At 42.9% G+C, this 19,593-nt stretch overlaps 1 protein-coding gene across 1 annotated transcript in view; it reads right to left on the bottom strand.

The window, feature by feature from the left end:
• Positions 1-18,714: 18,714 nt before the first annotated feature.
• The window catches only part of LOC139561611 (variable charge X-linked protein 1-like), a 37,136-nt gene continuing 36,257 nt past the window's right edge, over positions 18,715-19,593 (bottom strand). Inside the window, exon 5 of the mRNA XM_071378832.1 lies at positions 18,715-19,087. Within this exon, the coding sequence (XP_071234933.1) occupies positions 18,715-19,087 (373 nt within the window). The remainder of the gene's footprint in view (positions 19,088-19,593) is intronic.

Here is a 19,593-nt window from a genome sequence, read left to right as displayed (position 1 = left end):
TGGTTTAACAAGGCCAGCAGAGAAACCACATCTATCTCCTCTGGTTTAACAAGGCCAGCAGAGAAACCACATCTATCTTCTCTGGTTTAACAAGGCCAGTAGAGAAACCACATCTATCTCCTCTGGTTTAACAAGGCCAGCAGAGAAACCACATCTATCTCCTCTGGTTTAACAAGGCCAGCAGAGAAACCACATCTATCTCCTCTGGTTTAACAAGGCCAGTAGAGAAACCACATCTATCTCCTCTGGTTTAACAAGGCCAGCAGAGAAACCACATCTATCTCCTCTGGTTTAACAAGGCCAGTAGAGAAACCACATCTATCTCCTCTGGTTTAACAAGGCCAGCAGAGAAACCACATCTATCTCCTCTGGTTTAACAAGGCCAGCAGAGAAACCACATCTATCTCCTCTGGTTTAACAAGGCCAGCAGAGAAACCACATCTATCTCCTCTGGTTTAACAAGGCCAGTAGAGAAACCACATCTATCTCCTCTGGTTTAACAAGGCCAGCAGAGAAACCACATCTATCTCCTCTGGTTTAACAAGGCCAGCAGAGAAACCACATCTATCTCCTCTGGTTTAACAAGGCCAGCAGAGAAACCACATCTATCTCCTCTGGTTTAACAAGGCCAGCAGAGAAACCACATCTATCTCCTCTGGTTTAACAAGGCCAGCAGAGAAACCACATCTATCTCCTCTGGTTTAACAAGGCCAGCAGAGAAACCACATCTATCTCCTCTGGTTTAACAAGGCCAGTAGAGAAACCACATCTATCTCCTCTGGTTTAACAAGGCCAGTAGAGAAACCACATCTATCTCCTCTGGTTTAACAAGGCCAGCAGAGAAACCACATCTATCTCCTCTGGTTTAACAAGGCCAGTAGAGAAACCACATCTATCTCCTCTGGTTTAACAAGGCCAGTAGAGAAACCACATCTATCTCCTCTGGTTTAACAAGGCCAGCAGAGAAACCACATCTATCTCCTCTGGTTTAACAAGGCCAGCAGAGAAACCACATCTATCTCCTCTGGTTTAACAAGGCCAGCAGAGAAACCACATCTATCTCCTCTGGTTTAACAAGGCCAGCAGAGAAACCACATCTCCTCTGGTTTAACAAGGCCAGTAGAGAAACCACATCTATCTCCTCTGGTTTAACAAGGCCAGCAGAGAAACCACATCTATCTCCTCTGGTTTAACAAGGCCAGCAGAGAAACCACATCTATCTCCTCTGGTTTAACAAGGCCAGTAGAGAAACCACATCTATCTCCTCTGGTTTAACAAGGCCAGCAGAGAAACCACATCTATCTCCTCTGGTTTAACAAGGCCAGCAGAGAAACCACATCTATCTCCTCTGGTTTAACAAGGCCAGTAGAGAAACCACATCTATCTTCTCTGGTTTAACAAGGCCAGTAGAGAAACCACATCTATCTCCTCTGGTTTAACAAGGCCAGCAGAGAAACCACATCTATCTCCTCTGGTTTAACAAGGCCAGCAGAGAAACCACATCTATCTCCTCTGGTTTAACAAGGCCAGTAGAGAAACCACATCTATCTTCTCTGGTTTAACAAGGCCAGTAGAGAAACCACATCTATCTTCTCTGGTTTAACAAGGCCAGTAGAGAAACCACATCTATCTTCTCTGGTTTAACAAGGCCAGTAGAGAAACCACATCTATCTCCTCTGGTTTAACAAGGCCAGCAGAGAAACCACATCTATCTCCTCTGGTTTAACAAGGCCAGCAGAGAAACCACATCTATCTCCTCTGGTTTAACAAGGCCAGTAGAGAAACCACATCTATCTTCTCTGGTTTAACAAGGCCAGTAGAGAAACCACATCTATCTCCTCTGGTTTAACAAGGCCAGCAGAGAAACCACATCTATCTCCTCTGGTTTAACAAGGCCAGTAGAGAAACCACATCTATCTCCTCTGGTTTAACAAGGCCAGTAGAGAAACCACATCTATCTCCTCTGGTTTAACAAGGCCAGCAGAGAAACCACATCTATCTCCTCTGGTTTAACAAGGCCAGTAGAGAAACCACATCTATCTCCTCTGGTTTAACAAGGCCAGCAGAGAAACCACATCTATCTCCTCTGGTTTAACAAGGCCAGTAGAGAAACCACATCTATCTCCTCTGGTTTAACAAGGCCAGCAGAGAAACCACATCTATCTCCTCTGGTTTAACAAGGCCAGTAGAGAAACCACATCTATCTCCTCTGGTTTAACAAGGCCAGCAGAGAAACCACATCTATCTCCTCTGGTTTAACAAGGCCAGCAGAGAAACCACATCTATCTCCTCTGGTTTAACAAGGCCAGCAGAGAAACCACATCTATCTCCTCTGGTTTAACAAGGCCAGCAGAGAAACCACATCTATCTCCTCTGGTTTAACAAGGCCAGCAGAGAAACCACATCTATCTCCTCTGGTTTAACAAGGCCAGCAGAGAAACCACATCTATCTCCTCTGGTTTAACAAGGCCAGCAGAGAAACCACATCTATCTCCTCTGGTTTAACAAGGCCAGCAGAGAAACCACATCTATCTCCTCTGGTTTAACAAGGCCAGCAGAGAAACCACATCTATCTCCTCTGGTTTAACAAGGCCAGCAGAGAAACCACATCTATCTCCTCTGGTTTAGCAAGGCCAGTAGAGAAACCACATCTATCTCCTCTGGTTTAACAAGGCCAGTAGAGAAACCACATCTATCTCCTCTGGTTTAACAAGGCCAGCAGAGAAACCACATCTATCTCCTCTGGTTTAACAAGGCCAGCAGAGAAACCACATCTATCTCCTCTGGTTTAACAAGGCCAGCAGAGAAACCACATCTATCTCCTCTGGTTTAACAAGGCCAGCAGAGAAACCACATCTATCTCCTCTGGTTTAACAAGGCCAGTAGAGAAACCACATCTATCTCCTCTGGTTTAACAAGGCCAGCAGAGAAACCACATCTATCTCCTCTGGTTTAACAAGGCCAGCAGAGAAACCACATCTATCTCCTCTGGTTTAACAAGGCCAGTAGAGAAACCACATCTATCTTCTCTGGTTTAACAAGGCCAGTAGAGAAACCACATCTATCTCCTCTGGTTTAACAAGGCCAGCAGAGAAACCACATCTATCTCCTCTGGTTTAACAAGGCCAGCAGAGAAACCACATCTATCTCCTCTGGTTTAACAAGGCCAGTAGAGAAACCACATCTATCTCCTCTGGTTTAACAAGGCCAGCAGAGAAACCACATCTATCTCCTCTGGTTTAACAAGGCCAGTAGAGAAACCACATCTATCTCCTCTGGTTTAACAAGGCCAGTAGAGAAACCACATCTATCTTCTCTGGTTTAACAAGGCCAGTAGAGAAACCACATCTATCTCCTCTGGTTTAACAAGGCCAGCAGAGAAACCACATCTATCTCCTCTGGTTTAACAAGGCCAGTAGAGAAACCACATCTATCTTCTCTGGTTTAACAAGGCCAGTAGAGAAACCACATCTATCTCCTCTGGTTTAACAAGGCCAGCAGAGAAACCACATCTATCTCCTCTGGTTTAACATGGCCAGTAGAGAAACCACATCTATCTCCTCTGGTTTAACAAGGCCAGTAGAGAAACCACATCTATCTCCTCTGGTTTAACAAGGCCAGCAGAGAAACCACATCTATCTCCTCTGGTTTAACAAGGCCAGTAGAGAAACCACTCAATTCAATTCAATTCAAGGGGCTTTATTGGCATGGGAAACATGTGTTAACATTGCCAAAGCAAGTGAGGTAGATAATATACAAAAGTCAAATAAACAATAAAAATGAACAGTAAACATTACACATACAGAAGTTTCAAAACAATAAAGACATTACAAATGTCATATTATATATATGCAGTGTTGTAACAATGTACAAATGGTTAAAGCACACAAGTTAAAATAAATAAACATAAATATGGGTTGTATTTACAGTGGTGTTTGTTCTTCACTGGTTGCCCTTTTCTTGTGGCAACAGGTCACAAATCTTGCTGCTGTGATGGCACACTGTGGAATTTCACCCAGTAGATACGGGAGTTTATCAAAATTGGATTTGTTTTCGAATTCTTTGTGGATCTGTGTAATCTGAGGGAAATATGTCTCTCTAATATGGTCATACATTGGGCAGGAGGTTAGGAAGTGCAGCTCAGTTTCCACCTCATTTTGTGGGCAGTGTGCACATAGCCTGTCTTCTCTTGAGAGCCATGTCTGCCTACGGCGGCCTTTCTCAATAGCAAGGCTATGCTCACTGAGTCTGTACATAGTCAAAGCTTTCCTTAAGTTTGGGTCAGTCACAGTGGTCAGGTATTCTGCCACTGTGTACTCTCTGTTTAGGGCCAAATAGCATTCTAGTTTGCTCTGTTTTTTTGTTAATTCTTTCCAATGTGTCAAGTAATTATCTTTTTGTTTTCTCATGATTTGGTTGGGTCTAATTGTGCTGTTGTCCTGGGGCTCTGTGGGGTGTGTTTGTGTTTGTGAACAGAGCCCTAGGACCAGCTTGCTTAGGGGACTCTTCTCCAGGTTCATCTCTCTGTAGGTGATGGCTTTGTTATGGAAGGTTTGGGAATCGCTTCCTTTTAGGTGGTTGTAGAATTTAACGGCTCTTTTCTGGATTTTGATAATTAGTGGGTATCGGCCTAATTCTGCTCTGCATGCATTATTTGGTGTTCTACGTTGTACACGGAGGATATTTTTGCAGAATTCTGCATGCAGAGTCTCAATTTGGTGTTTGTCCCATTTTGTGAAATCTTGGTTGGTGAGCGGACCCCAGACCTCACAACCATAAAGGGCAATGGGCTCTATGACTGATTCAAGTATTTTTAGCCAGATCCTAATTGGTATGTTGAAATTTATGTTCCTTTTGATGGCATAGAAGGCCCTTCTTGCCTTGTCTCTCAGATCGTTCACAGCTTTGTGGAAGTTACCTGTGGTGCTGATGTTTAGGCCGAGGTACACTCTCTGTCTCTCTGTCTCTCTGTCTCTCTGTCTCTCTGTCTCTCTGTCTCTCTGTCTCTCTGTCTCTCTCTCTCTCTCTCTCTCTCTCTCACTCTGTATCTCTGTCTCTCTGTCTCTCTCTGTCTCTCTCTCTCTTTCACTCTGTCTCTCTGTCTCTCTGTCTCTCTCTCTGTCTCTCTCTCTCTCTCTCTGTCTCTCTCTCTCTATTTCCCTCTGTCTCTCTCTCTCTCTCTCTCTCTCTCTCTCTCTGTCTCTCTCTCTCTCTCTCTGTCTCTCTCTCTCTCTCTGTCTCTCTCTCTCTCTCTCTCTCTCTCTCTCTTTCTCTCTCTCTCTCTCTCTCTCTCTCTCTCTCTCTCTCTCTCTCTCTCTCTCTCTCTATTTCCCTCTCTCTCTGTCTCTGTCTCTGTCTCTCTCTCTCTCTCTCTCTCTCTCTCTCTGTCTCTGTCTCTCTCTCTCTCTCTCTCTCTCTCTCTCTCTCTCTCTCTCTCTCTCTCTCTCTCTCTCTCTCTCTCTCTCTCTCTCTCTCTCTCTCTCGTCTCTCTGTCTCTCTCTCTCTCTGTCTCTGTGTCTCTCTCTCTCTCTCTCTCTGTCTCTCTCTCTCTCTCTCTCTCTCTCTCTCTCTCTCTCTCTCTCTCTCTCTCTCTCTCTCTCTCTCTCTCTCTCTCTCTCTCTCTCTCTCTCTCTCTCTCTCTCTCTCTCTCTCTCTCTCTGTCTCTGTCTCTCTCTCTCTCTCTCTCTCTCTCTCTCTCTTTCTCTCTCTGTCTCTGTCTCTCTCTCTCTCTCTCTCTCTCTCTCTATTTCCCTCTGTCTCTCTCTCTCAATTCAATTCAATTCAATTCAAGGGGCTTTATTGGCATGGGAAACATGTGTTAACATTGCCAAAGCAAGTGAGGTAGGTAATATACAAAAGTCAAATAAACAATAAAAATGAACAGTAAACATTACACATACAGAAGTTTCAAAACAATAAAGACATTACAAATGTCATATTATATACAGTGGGGAGAACAAGTATTTGATACACTGCCGATTTTGCAGGTTTTCCTACTTACAAAGCATGTAGAGGTCTGTCATTTTTATCATAGGTACACTTCAACTGTGAGAGACGGAATCTAAAACAAAAATCCAGAAAATCACATTGTATGGTTTTTAAGTAATTAATTTGCATTTTATTGCATGACATAAGTATTTGATCACCTACCAACCAGTAAGAATTCCGGCTCTCACAGACCTGTTAGTTTTTCTTTAAGAAGCCCTCCTGTTCTCCACTCATTACCTGTATTAACTGCACCTGTTTGAACTCGTTACCTATATAAAAGACACCTGTCCACACACTCAATCAAACAGACTCCAACCTCTCCACAATGGCCAAGACCAGAGAGCTGTGTAAGGACATCAGGGATAAATTGTAGACCTGTACAAGGCTGGGATGGGCTACAGGACAATAGCCAAGCAGCTTGGTGAGAAGGCAACAACTGTTGGCACAATTATTAGAAAATGGAAGAAGTTCAAGATGACGGTCAATCACCCTCGGTCTGGGGCTCCATGCAAGATCTCACCTCGTGGGGCATCAATGATCATGAGGAATGTGAGGGATCAGCCCAGAACTACACGGCAGGACCTGGTCAATGACCTGAAGAGAGCTGGGACCACAGTCTCAAAGAAAACCATTAGTAACACACTACGCCGTCATGGATTAAAATCCTGCAGCGCACGCAAGGTCCCCCTGCTCAAGCCAGCGCATGTCCAGGCCCGTCTGAAGTTTGCCAATGACCATCTGGATGATCCAGAGGAGGAATGGGAGAAGGTCATGTGGTCTGATGAGACAAAAATAGAGCTTTTTGCTCTAAACTCCACTCGCCGTGTTTGGAGGAATAGAAGGATGAGTACAACCCCAAGAACACCATCCCAACCGTGAAGCATGGAGGTGGAAACATCATTCTTTGGGGATGCTTTTCTGCAAAGGGGACAGGACGACTGCACCGTATTGAGGGGAGGATGGATGGGGCCATGTATCGCGAGATCTTGACCAACAACCTCCTTCCCTCAGTAAGAGCATTGAAGATGGGTCGTGGCTGGGTCTTCCAGCATGACAACGACCCGAAACACACAGCCAGGGCAACTAAGGAGTGGCTCCGTAAGAAGCATCTCAAGGTCCTGGAGTGGCCTAGCCAGTCTCCAGACCTGAACCCAATAGAAAATCTTTGGAGGGAGCCGAAAGTCCGTATTGCCCAGCGACAGCCCCGAAACCTGAAGGATCTGGAGAAGGTCTGTATGGAGGAGTGGGCCAAAATCCCTGCTGCAGTGTGTGCAAACCTGGTCAAGAACTACAGGAAACGTATGATCTCTGTAATTGCAAACTAAGGTTTCTGTACCAAATATTCAGTTCTGCTTTTCTGATGTATCAAATACTTATGTCATGCAATAAAATGCAAATTAATTACTTAAAAATCATACAATGTGATTTTCTGGATTTTTGTTTTAGATTCCTTCTCTCACAGTTGAAGTGTACCTATGATAAAAATTACAGACCTCTACATGCTTTGTAAGTAGGAAAACCTGCAAAATTGTCAGTGTGTCAAATACTTGTTCTCCCCACTGTATATGCAGTGTTGTAACAATGTACAAATGGTTAAAGCACACAAGTTAAAATAAATAAACATAAATATGGGTTGTATTTACAGTGGTGTTTGTTCTTCACTGGTTGCCCTTTTCTTGTGGCAACAGGTCACAAATCTTGCTGCTGTGATGGCACACTGTGGAATTTCACCCAGTAGATATGGGAGTTTATCAAAATTGGATTTGTTTTCGAATTCTTTGTGGATCTGTGTAATCTGAGGGAAATATGTCTCTCTAATATGGTCATACATTGGGCAGGAGGTTAGGAAGTGCAGCTCAGTTTCCACCTCATTTTGTGGGCAGTGTGAACATAGCCTGTCTTCTCTTGAGAGCCAGATCTGCCTACGGCGGCCTTTCTCAACAGCAAGGCTATGCTCACTGAGTCTGTACATAGTCAAAGCTTTCCTTAAGTTTGGGTCAGTCACAGTGGTCAGGTATTCTGCCACTGTATACTCTCTGTTTACGGCCAAAAAACATTCTAGTTTGCTCTGTTTTTTTTGTAAATTTTTTCCAATGTGTCAAATAATTATATTTTAGTTTTCTCATGATTTGGTTGGGTCTAATTGTGTTGCTGTCCTGGGGCTCTGTGGGGTGTGTTTGTGTTTGTGAACAGAGCCCCAGGACCAGCTTGCTTAGGGGACTCTTCTCCAGGTTCATCTCTCTGTAGGTGATGGCTTTGTTATGGTGGTTGTAGAATTTACCGGCTCTTTTCTGGATTTTGATAATTAGTGGGTATCGGCCTAATTCTGCTCTGCATGCGTTATTTAGTGTTCTACGTTGTACACGGAGGATATTTTTGTAGAATTCTGCATGCAGAGTCTCAATTTGGTGTTTGTCCCATTTTGTGAAATCTTGGTTGGTGAGCGGACCCCAGACCTCACAACCATAAAGGGCAATGGGTTCTATAACTGATTCAAGTATTTTTAGCCAGATCCTAATTGGTTTGTTGAATGTTATGTTCCTTTTGATGGCATAGAATGCCCTTATTACCTTGTCTCTCAGATCGTTCACAGCTTTGTGGAAGTTACCTGTGGCGCTGATGTTTAGGCCAAGTTATGTATCGTTTTTTGTGTGCTCTAGGGCAACGGTGTCTAGATGGAATTTGTATTTGTGGTTCTGGCGACTGGACCTTTTTTGGATCACCATTATTTTTGTCTTTCTGAGATTTACTGTCAGGGCCCAAGTCTGACAGAATCTGTGCAGAAGATCTAGGTGCTGCTGTAGGCCCTCCTTGGTTGGTGACAGAAGCACCAGATCATCAGCAACCAGTAGACATTTTACTTCAGATTCTAGTAGAGTGAGGCCGGGTGCTGCAGACTGTTCTAGTGCCCGCGCCAATTCATTGATATATATGTTGAAGAGGATGGGGCTTAATCTGCATCTCTGTCTCACCCCACGGCCCTGTGGAAAGAAATGTGTGTTTTCCAATTTTCCCAGAAGTGGTTAGAGTCTATGGATTCTTCAATTACATTGAGCTGATTTCTGACGTGCTGTTCCTTCTTTTTCCGTAGTGTATTTCTGTATTGTTTTAGTGATTCACCATAGTGAAGGCATAGACTCTCTCTCTCTTTCTCTCGCTCTGTCTCGCTCTGTCTCGCTCTGTCTCGCTCTGTCTCGCTCTGTCAAATTCAGATTTCTTTATTGGCATGAAATACAACTTGTAGATATTGCCAAATCAGAATAGTGGTACAGCATTTCAATAAATCCAGTACAGTGAGGATAATGAAATCCAGTTAATTTCAGTAGTAATAATATTAAGTCCATATAATCATGTATACAGTACACGTACTGTACAACACTACTGGTGTGGTATTGTGGAATCTTCAGTTGTTACGTTTAAAACTAAATACAAATAACAAGAAAGAATGGTTAATGTACATGGATGCTGGTTCCACTACGTAGTACTGTCAGTTAAATACAATGTAAATACTTCAGGGAATTAATGCTCATGGGATGTGCCTCAGGGTACGGCAATCACATACATATCTGGTTTCTCCCTCACTCAGAATAATTCCCGGGTTTATGTTTTTGGGGAATTGATAAAATATATAATTTTATTGAAAAAAATATGTTCTTGTTTGGCAATATTCCTCACAGATGAGGAAGTTATTTTGGAGGAAAAAATATGCGTCTCTTGTCACTACCAGTGGAGATTTTAGCATGTAAATGTTGGTGGGGCAAAAACTCCTCAAATAGTTGTATGGGATGCTTGCCAGGAAAGCCACTACACAATGTACTCACAGCTGTCATCCCAAAATAATGCAAACTAAATGCTGAAAGTCGTAGCCTAGTTATTCATGCATGCAAGCAACAATACTGAAGAGACAGGTAAACAACAACAACAATACTGAATAGACAGATAAACAACAACAATACTGAATAGACAGATAAACAACAACAAAAATACTGAATAGACAGATAAACGACAACAACAATACTGAATAGACAGATAAACAACAACAAAAATACTGAATAGACAGATAAACGACAACAACAATACTGAATAGACAGATAAACAACAACAATAGACAGATGAACAACAATAATAGTGAATAGACAGATAAACAACAACAACAATACTGAATAGACAGATAAATAACAACAATAATACTGAATAGACAGATAAACAACAACAATAGTGAACAGACAGATAAACAACAACAAAAATACTGAATAGACAGATAAACAGCAACAACAATACTGAATAGACAGATAAACAACAACAATAGTGAATAGACAGATAAACAACAACAATAGTGAATAGACAGATAAACAACAACAACAATACTGAATAGACAGATAAACAACAACAATAGTGAATAGACAGATAAATAACAACAATAATACTGAATAGACAGATAAACAACAACAATAGTGAATAGACAGATAAACAACAACAAAAATACTGAATAGACAGATAAACAGCAACAACAATACTGAATAGACAGATAAACGACAACAACAATACTGAATAGACAGATAAACAACAACAATACTTAATAGACAGATAAACAACAAAAATACTGAATAGACAAATAAATAACAACAATACTGAATAGACAGATAAATAACAACAATACTGAATAGACAGATAAACAACAACAATACTGAAGACAAATAAATAACAACAATACTGAATAGACAGATAAACAACAACAATACTGAATAGACAGATAAACAACAACAACACTGAATAGACAGATAAACAACAACAAAAATACTGAATAGATAGATAAACAACAACAACAATACTGAATAGACAGATAAACAACAACAAAAATACTGAATAGACAGATAAACAACAACAATACTGAATAGACAAATAACAACAATACTGAATAGACAGATAAACAACAACAACAATACTGAATAGACAGATAAACAACAAAAATACTGAATAGATAGATAAACGACAACAACAATACTGAATAGATAGATAAACGACAACAACAATACTGAATAGACAGATAAACAACAACAATACTGAATAGACAGATAAAAAACAACAATAGTGAATAGACAGATAAACAACAACAACAATATTGAATAGACAGATAAACAACAACAATACTGAATAGACAGATAAACAACAACAAAAATACTGAATAGACAGATAAACGACAACAACAAAACTGAATAGACAGATAAACAACAACAATACTGAAGAGACAGGTAAACAACAACAACAATACTGAATAGACATATAAACAACAACAACAATACCGAATAGACAGATAAACAACAACAATACTGAATAGACAGATAAACAACAATACTGAATAGACATATAAACAACAACAATACTGAATAGACAGATAAACAACAACAATACTGAATAGACAGATAAACAACAACAACAATACTGAATAGACAGATAAACAACAACAAAAATACTGAATAGACAGATAAACAACAACAATACTGAATAGACAAATAACAACAATACTGAATAGACAGATAAACAACAACAACAATACTGAATAGACAGATAAACAACAACAATACTGAATAGACAGATAAACAACAAAAATACTGAATAGATAGATAAACGACAACAACAATACTGAATAGACAGATAAACAACAACAATACTGAATAGACAAATAACAACAATACTGAATAGACAGATAAACAACAACAACAACACTGAATAGACAGATAAACAACAACAACAATACTGAATAGACAGGTAAACAACAACAACACTGAATAGACAGATAAACAACAACAAAAATACTGAATAGACAGATAAACAACAACAATACTGAATAGACAAATAACAACAATACTGAATAGACAGATAAACAACAACAACAATACTGAATAGACAGATAAACAACAACAATACTGAATAGACAGATAAACAACAAAAATACTGAATAGATAGATAAACGACAACAACAATACTGAATAGACAGATAAACAACAACAATAGTGAATAGACAGATAAACAACAACAACAATATTGAATAGACAGATAAACAACAACAATACTGAATAGACAGATAAACAACAACAAAAATACTGAATAGATAGATAAACGACAACAACAAAACTGAATAGACAGATAAACAACAACAATACTGAATAGACATATAAACAACAACAACAATACCGAATAGACAGATAAACAACAACAATAGTGAATAGACAGATAAACAACAATACTGAATAGACATATAAACAACAACAATACTGAATAGACAGATAAACAACAACAATACTGAATAGACAGATAAACAACAACAAAAATACTGAATAGACAGATAAACGACAACAACAATACTGAATAGACAGATAAACAACAACAATAGTGAATAGACAGATAAACAACAACAACAATACTGAATAGATAGATAAACAACAACAGTAGTGAATAGACAGATAAATAACAACAATAATACTGAATAGACAGATAAACAACAACAATACTGAATAGACAGATAAACAACAACAAAAATACTGAATAGACAGATAAACAACAACAACAATACTGAATAGACAGGTAAACAACAACAACAATACTGAATAGACATATAAACAACAACAAAAATACTGAATAGACAGATAAACAACAACAATACTGAATAGACAAATAAATAACAACAATAATACTGAATAGACAGATAAACAACAACAATACTGAATAGACATATAAACAACAACAATAATACTGAATAGACAGATAAACAACAACAATACTGAATAGACAAATAAATAACAACAATAATACTGAATAGACAGATAAACAACAACAATACTGAATAGACAGATAAATAACAACAACAATTCTGAATAGACAGATAAATAACAACAATAATACTGAATAGACAGATAAACAAAAACAATACTGAATAGACAGATAAATAACAACAATAATACTGAATAGACAGATAAACAACAACAATACTGAATAGACAGATAAACAACAACAAAAATACTGAATAGACAGATAAACAACAACAATACTGAATAGACATATAAACAACAACAATAATACTGAATAGACAGATAAACAACAACAATACTGAATAGACAAATAAATAACAACAATAATACTGAATAGACATATAAACAACAACAATAATACTGAATAGACAGATAAACAACAATAATACTGAATAGACAGATAAACAAAAACAATACTGAATAGACAGATAAATAACAACAATAATACTGAATAGACAGATAAACAACAACAATACTGAATAGACAGATAAACAACAACAAAAATACTGAATAGACAGATAACCAACAACAACAATACTGAATAGACAGGTAAACAACAACAACAATACTGAATAGACATATAAACAACAACAAAAATACTGAATAGACAGATAAACAACAACAATACTGAATAGACAAATAAATAACAACAATACTGAATAGACAGATAAACAACAACAATACTGAATAGACAGATAAACAACAACAATACTGAATAGACAAATAAATAACAACAATACTGAATAGACAGATAAACAACAACAACAATACTGAATAGACAGATAAACAACAACAATACTGAATAGACAGGTAAACAACAACAATACTGAATAGACAGATAAGCACGTATCCAATATGTACAGTTCCATTCACAACCAGGAAAACCAATAGTCTACCAAGACAACCGTAATAGAATGTATCTATTTGAATACATTGAATTCAGCTTATATCACTTTATACCACATAAACAGAAAAGTCTTTATTCTGATCGTTTTTTTTTTTTTACTAAGGAGTGACATGTTTGGCACAAAATCTCTGCTGCGTTCTTTCAGGACCACGGACAGCGCCCTTCACACTAAAGCAAGGCCATTGTAAACCTAGGCTAAGGAAGTCATTTTGCCATTCCATAACCTAGGTCTTTTTTTTACGAGATTACGCCACTGGCTATACAACCAAGATTTAGATTTTTTTTTTTTTTTTAAACAACCGGCTAATAATGTTTCTTACCTTTTCAGAAGAGCTGCAGCCTGATTGATGCTGTGTGGAACTGGAGGATTTGATCCTGCCATTCTCCCCCCGAAATCTTCTTGTAAGATCCTCTTCAAATGGCAGACGGATTAGAATATCTATCCTCGGGTGTAGAATACATCTTCTCTGCTGACTGAACACGTTCGTCAAAATGGAAAATGAGTTCTCGGATGTAGCCGTGGACGCCCCCGAACGTCAATGTGTCGGCATAGCGGAAAGAGGCCCAGAGAATCCTTGCAGGATATCAAGCGGGGTCCATTTTGTCCTCATTGGAGACAGAGCGGGTGATTTAAGTCGTCAAAAACTGGTGAGCGACACCGAACTCAGCTTCCACCAAATATGCTTTGCTTAGATCCAGCATGGCTCTCTGGGTCAGGGCACACAGGACCTGTTGTGTTCGCTGAATCGGTCTGACATTTCACCAATGTGCTGGCCCACTGTACTGCCCAGCATGTATTGGTGGAGATTTCTACTTACATAACGATGTTGTTAGCTTGGAGCTGGTGGTGCATCTGCACACCTGGCACTGCACTGTGCCTAAATTGCTTCTGACACGCTGTCACACCTCAGCTTCTCAATGCACTCCACCACACTGACAATCTCCACACTGAGGATCTCCACACTGAGGACCTCCACACTGAGGACCAACACACTGAGAACCTCCACACTGAGGATCTCCATACTGAGGACGACCACACTGAGGACCAACACACTGAGGATCTCCACACTGAGGACCACCACACTGACGACCACCACATTCCACCACTGAGGACCTCCACACCGAGGACCATCACACTGAGGACCTCCACACTGAGGACCAAAAAAATGAGGACCATCACACTGAGGACCACCACATTCCTCCACACTGAGGACCTCCACACTGAGGACCACCACATTCCACCACACTGAGGACCACCACATTCCACCACACTGAGGACCACCACACTGAGGACCACCACACTGAGGACCTCCACACTGAGGACCTCCACACTGAGGACCACCACACTGAGGACCACCACAATGAGGTCCACCACACTGAGGACCTCCACACTGAGGACCACCACAATGAGGTCCACCACACTGAGGACCACCACAATGAGGTCCACCACACTGAGGACCTCCACACTGAGGACCTCCACAATGAGGTCCTCCACACTGAGGACCACCACACTGAGGACCTCCACACTGAGGACCACCACACTGAGGACCACCACACTGAGGACCTCCACACTGAGGACCTCCACACTGAGAACCACCACACTGAGGACCACCACACTGAGGACCACCACACTGAGGACCTCCACACTGAGGACCACCACACTGAGGACCACCACACTGAGGACCACCACAATGAGGTCCACCACACTGAGGACCTCCACACTGAGGACCTCCACACTGAGGTCCTCCACACTGAGGACCTCCACACTGAGGACCACCACACTGAGGACCACCACACTGAGGACCACCACACTGAGGTCCACCAAACTGAGGACCACCACACTGAGGACCACCACACTGAGGACCACCACACTGAGGACCACCACACTGAGGACCACCACACTGAGGACCACCACAATGAGGTCCACCACACTGAGGACCACCACACTGAGGACCACCACACTGAGGACCACCACACTGAGGACCACCACAATGAGGTCCACCACACTGAGGACCTCCACACTGAGGACCTCCACACTGAGGTCCTCCACACTGAGGACCACCACACTGAGGACCTCCACACTGAGGACCTCCACACTGAGAACCACCACACTGAGGACCACCACACTGAGGACCACCACACTGAGGACCTCCACACTGAGGACCACCACACTGAGGACCACCACACTGAGGACCACCACAATGAGGTCCACCACACTGAGGACCTCCACACTGAGGACCTCCACACTGAGGTCCTCCACACTGAGGACCTCCACACTGAGGACCACCACACTGAGGACCACCACACTGAGGACCACCACACTGAGGTCCACCAAACTGAGGACCACCACACTGAGGACCACCACACTGAGGACCACCACACTGAGGACCACCACACTGAGGACCACCACACTGAGGACCACCACACTGAGGACCACCACAATGAGGTCCACCACACTGAGGACCACCACACTGAGGACCACCACACTGAGGACCACCACACTGAGGACCACCACAATGAGGTCCACCACACTGAGGACCTCCACACTGAGGACCTCCACACTGAGGTCCTCCACACTGAGGACCACCACACTGAGGACCTCCACACCCATCCTTCTTCCCCATCTCTCCTTTACCCATCTCTTCTTCCCCATCTCTCCTTCTCCCATCTCTTTTCCCCATCTCTCCTTCCCCCATCTCTTCTTCCCCCATCTCTCCTTCCCCCATCTCTTCTTCCCCATCTCTCCTTCCCCCATCTCTCCTTCCCCCATCTCTCCTTCCCCATCTCTTCTTCCCCATCTCTTCTTCCCCATCTCTCCTTCCCCCATCTCTTCTTCCCCATCTCTCCTTTACCCATCTCTCCTTTACCCATCTCTCCTTCCCCCATCTCTTCTTCCCCATCTCTCCTTTACCCATCGCTTCTTCCCCATCTCTTCTTCCCCGATATCTCCTTCCCCATCTCTCCTTTACCCATCGCTTCTTCCTCATCTCTTCTTCCCCATCTCTCCTTTACCCATCTCTTCTTCCCCATCTTTCCTTCCCCACCTCTTTCCCCATCTTTTCTTCCCCCATCTCACCTTTACCCATCTCTCCTTCCCCCATCTCTTCTTCCCCATCTCTCCTTCCCCCATCTCTTTTTCCCCATCTCTACTTCCCCCATCTCTCCTTTACCCATCTCTCCTTTACCCATCTCTCCTTTACCCATCTCTCCTTTACCCATCTCTCCTTCCCCATATATCCTTCCCCATCTCTCCTTCCCCCATCTCTTCTTCCCCATCTCTCCTTTACCAATCTCTCCTTTACCCATCTCTCCTTCCCCAATCTCTCCTTTACCAATCTCTCCTTTACCAATCTCTCCTTCACCCATCTCTCCTTCCCCCATCTCTTCTTCCCCATCTCTCCTTTACCCATCTCTCCTTTACCCATCTCTCCTTTACCCATCTCTTCTTCCCCATCTCTCCTTTACCCATCTCTTCTTCCCCATCTCTCCTTTACTCATCTCTGCTTTACCCATCTCTTCTTCCCCATCTCTCCTTCCCCCATCTCTTCTTCCCCATCTCTCCTTTACCCATCTCTCCTTCCCCCATCTCTTCTTCCCCATCTCTCCTTTACCCATCTCTCATTTACCCATCTCTCCTTCCCCCATCTCTTCTTCCCCATCTCTCCTTTACCCATCGCTCCTTTACCCATCTCTCATTTACCCATCTCTCCTTTACCCATCTCTCCTTTACCCATCTCTTGTTCCCCATCTCTCCTTCCCCCATCTCTCCTTTACCCATCTCTTCTTCCCCTTCTCTCCTTTACCCATCTCTCCTTTACCCATCTCTTCTTCCCCATCTCTCCTTTACCCATCGCTCCTTTACCCATCTCTCATTTACCCATCTCTCCTTCCCCCATCTCCCCTTTACCCATCTCCCATTTACCGATCTCTCCTTCCCCATCTCTTCTTTCCCCATGTCTTCTTCCCCATTCCTTCTTCCCCCATCTATTCTTCCCCCATCTCTCCTTTACCCATCTCTTCTTCACCATCTCTCCTTTACCCATCGCTCCTTTACCCATCTCTCATTTACCCATCTCTCCTTCCCCCATCTCTCCTTTACCCATCTCTCCTTCCCCCATCTCTTCTTCCCCATCTCTCCTTTACCCATCTCTCATTTACCCACATCTCCTTCCCCCATCTCTTCTTCCCCATCTCTCCTTTACCCATCGCTCCTTTACCCATCTCTCCTTTACCCATCTCTTCTTCCCCATCTATCCTTCCCCCATCTCTCCTTTACCCATCTCTTCTTCCCCATCTCTCCTTTACCCATCTCTTCTTCCCCATCTCTCCTTTACCCATCGCTCCTTTACCCATCTCTCATTTACCCATCTCTTCTTCCCCCATCTCTCCTTTACCCATCTCTCATTTACCCATCTCTCCTTCCCCCATCTCTCCTTTACCCATCTCTCCTTGCCCCATCTCTTCTTCCCCATCTCTTCTTCCCCCATCCCTTCTTCCCCATCTCTCCTTCCCCATCTCTCCTTCCCAAATCTCTCCTTCCCAAATCTCTTCTTCCCCCATCTCTCCTTCCCCATCTCTCCTTCCCCCATCTTTTCTTGCCCTGTTCACACCATTTGATTTACTTTTCTTAGTGTTTTATACCACTTTATGAGAGCTGGAGGAGCACTTCAGGAAAACAGAGAGAGAAAGAGAGAAAGAGGGGAGAGAGAGAGAGAGAGGGGGGGGGGATAGAGAGAGATAGGACATAGAGGGAAAGGGCTAGAGGACAGAGAGTTCTAAGAGTCCGATACACACAGACAGTAAATATATAAACTCTACAGGCTTTAAATTATATCTGCGTTGTTATAATTTAGTGAATATCATTTAGTAAAAATAAGCACTTCTACTTCTTGAGGGATTAATTGGCCTCACGCATATTAATCTCAGGTCCACTCACCAAGAGGAAATACTGACTTGAATAACATTGGGATTTATCTTTTGAAACATTCATGGTTACGGAGAAGAAAGGCTCTAGTTACTCTGCTGCTGGAGGTCAGGCTGCTGGAGGTCAGGCTGCTGGAGGTCAGGCTGCTGGAGGTCAGGCTGCTGGAGGTCAGACTGCTGGAGGTCAGGCTGCTGGAGGTCAGGCTGCTGGAGGTCAGACTGCTGGAGGTCAGACTGCTGGAGGTCAGGCTGCTGGAGGTCAGGCTGCTGGAGGTCAGACTGCTGGAGGTCAGGCTGCTGGAGGTCAGGCTGCTGGAGGTCAGACTGCTGGAGGTCAGACTGCTGGAGGTCAGGCTGCTGGAGGTCAGGCTGCTGGAGATCAGACTGCTGGAGGTCAGGCTGCTGGAGGTTCAGGCTGCTGGAGGTCAGGCTGCTGGAGGTCAGGCTGCTGGAGGTCAGACTGCTGGAGGTTCAGGCTGCTGGAGGTCAGGCTGCTGGAGGTTCAGGCTGCTGGAGGTCAGGCTGCTGGAGGTCAGGCTGCTGGAGGTTCAGGCTGCTGGAGGTCAGACTGCTGGAGGTCAGGCTGCTGGAGGTCAGGCTGCTGGAGGTCAGGCTGCTGGAAGCCAGGCTGCTGGAGGTCAGTGATTTAATGTCAATAATATGATTTGCAACAATAACGTTTCACATAAAAGTCCCCACACATTATGTCATCATAAGCTCTCACAGTTGGCACTGAGCAAGTGGATGTCAGGTTATAGGCTGAGCAAACACAGTCTCGGTAGGGCACAGGGGACCCAGGTTCAAACTAAACCCAACATCTAGCGACCTCGTCAAGCGGTTTGGACCTTTTGGCGTAATGGTTAAGGTGTTGGCATGACAGTTGCTGAACACGGGTTTGAGACCTGGTCGCGGCTACCATCCGAATTTACATATTCTGGCAGGCAGGAGAACCTTCACAGTAATTTA

This window comes from Salvelinus alpinus, chromosome 31 (assembly GCF_045679555.1).
Source record: "Salvelinus alpinus chromosome 31, SLU_Salpinus.1, whole genome shotgun sequence".
In the NCBI taxonomy this organism is placed as follows: Eukaryota; Metazoa; Chordata; class Actinopteri; order Salmoniformes; family Salmonidae; genus Salvelinus; species Salvelinus alpinus.
This window is presented reverse-complemented; position numbering and strand designations above follow the sequence as displayed.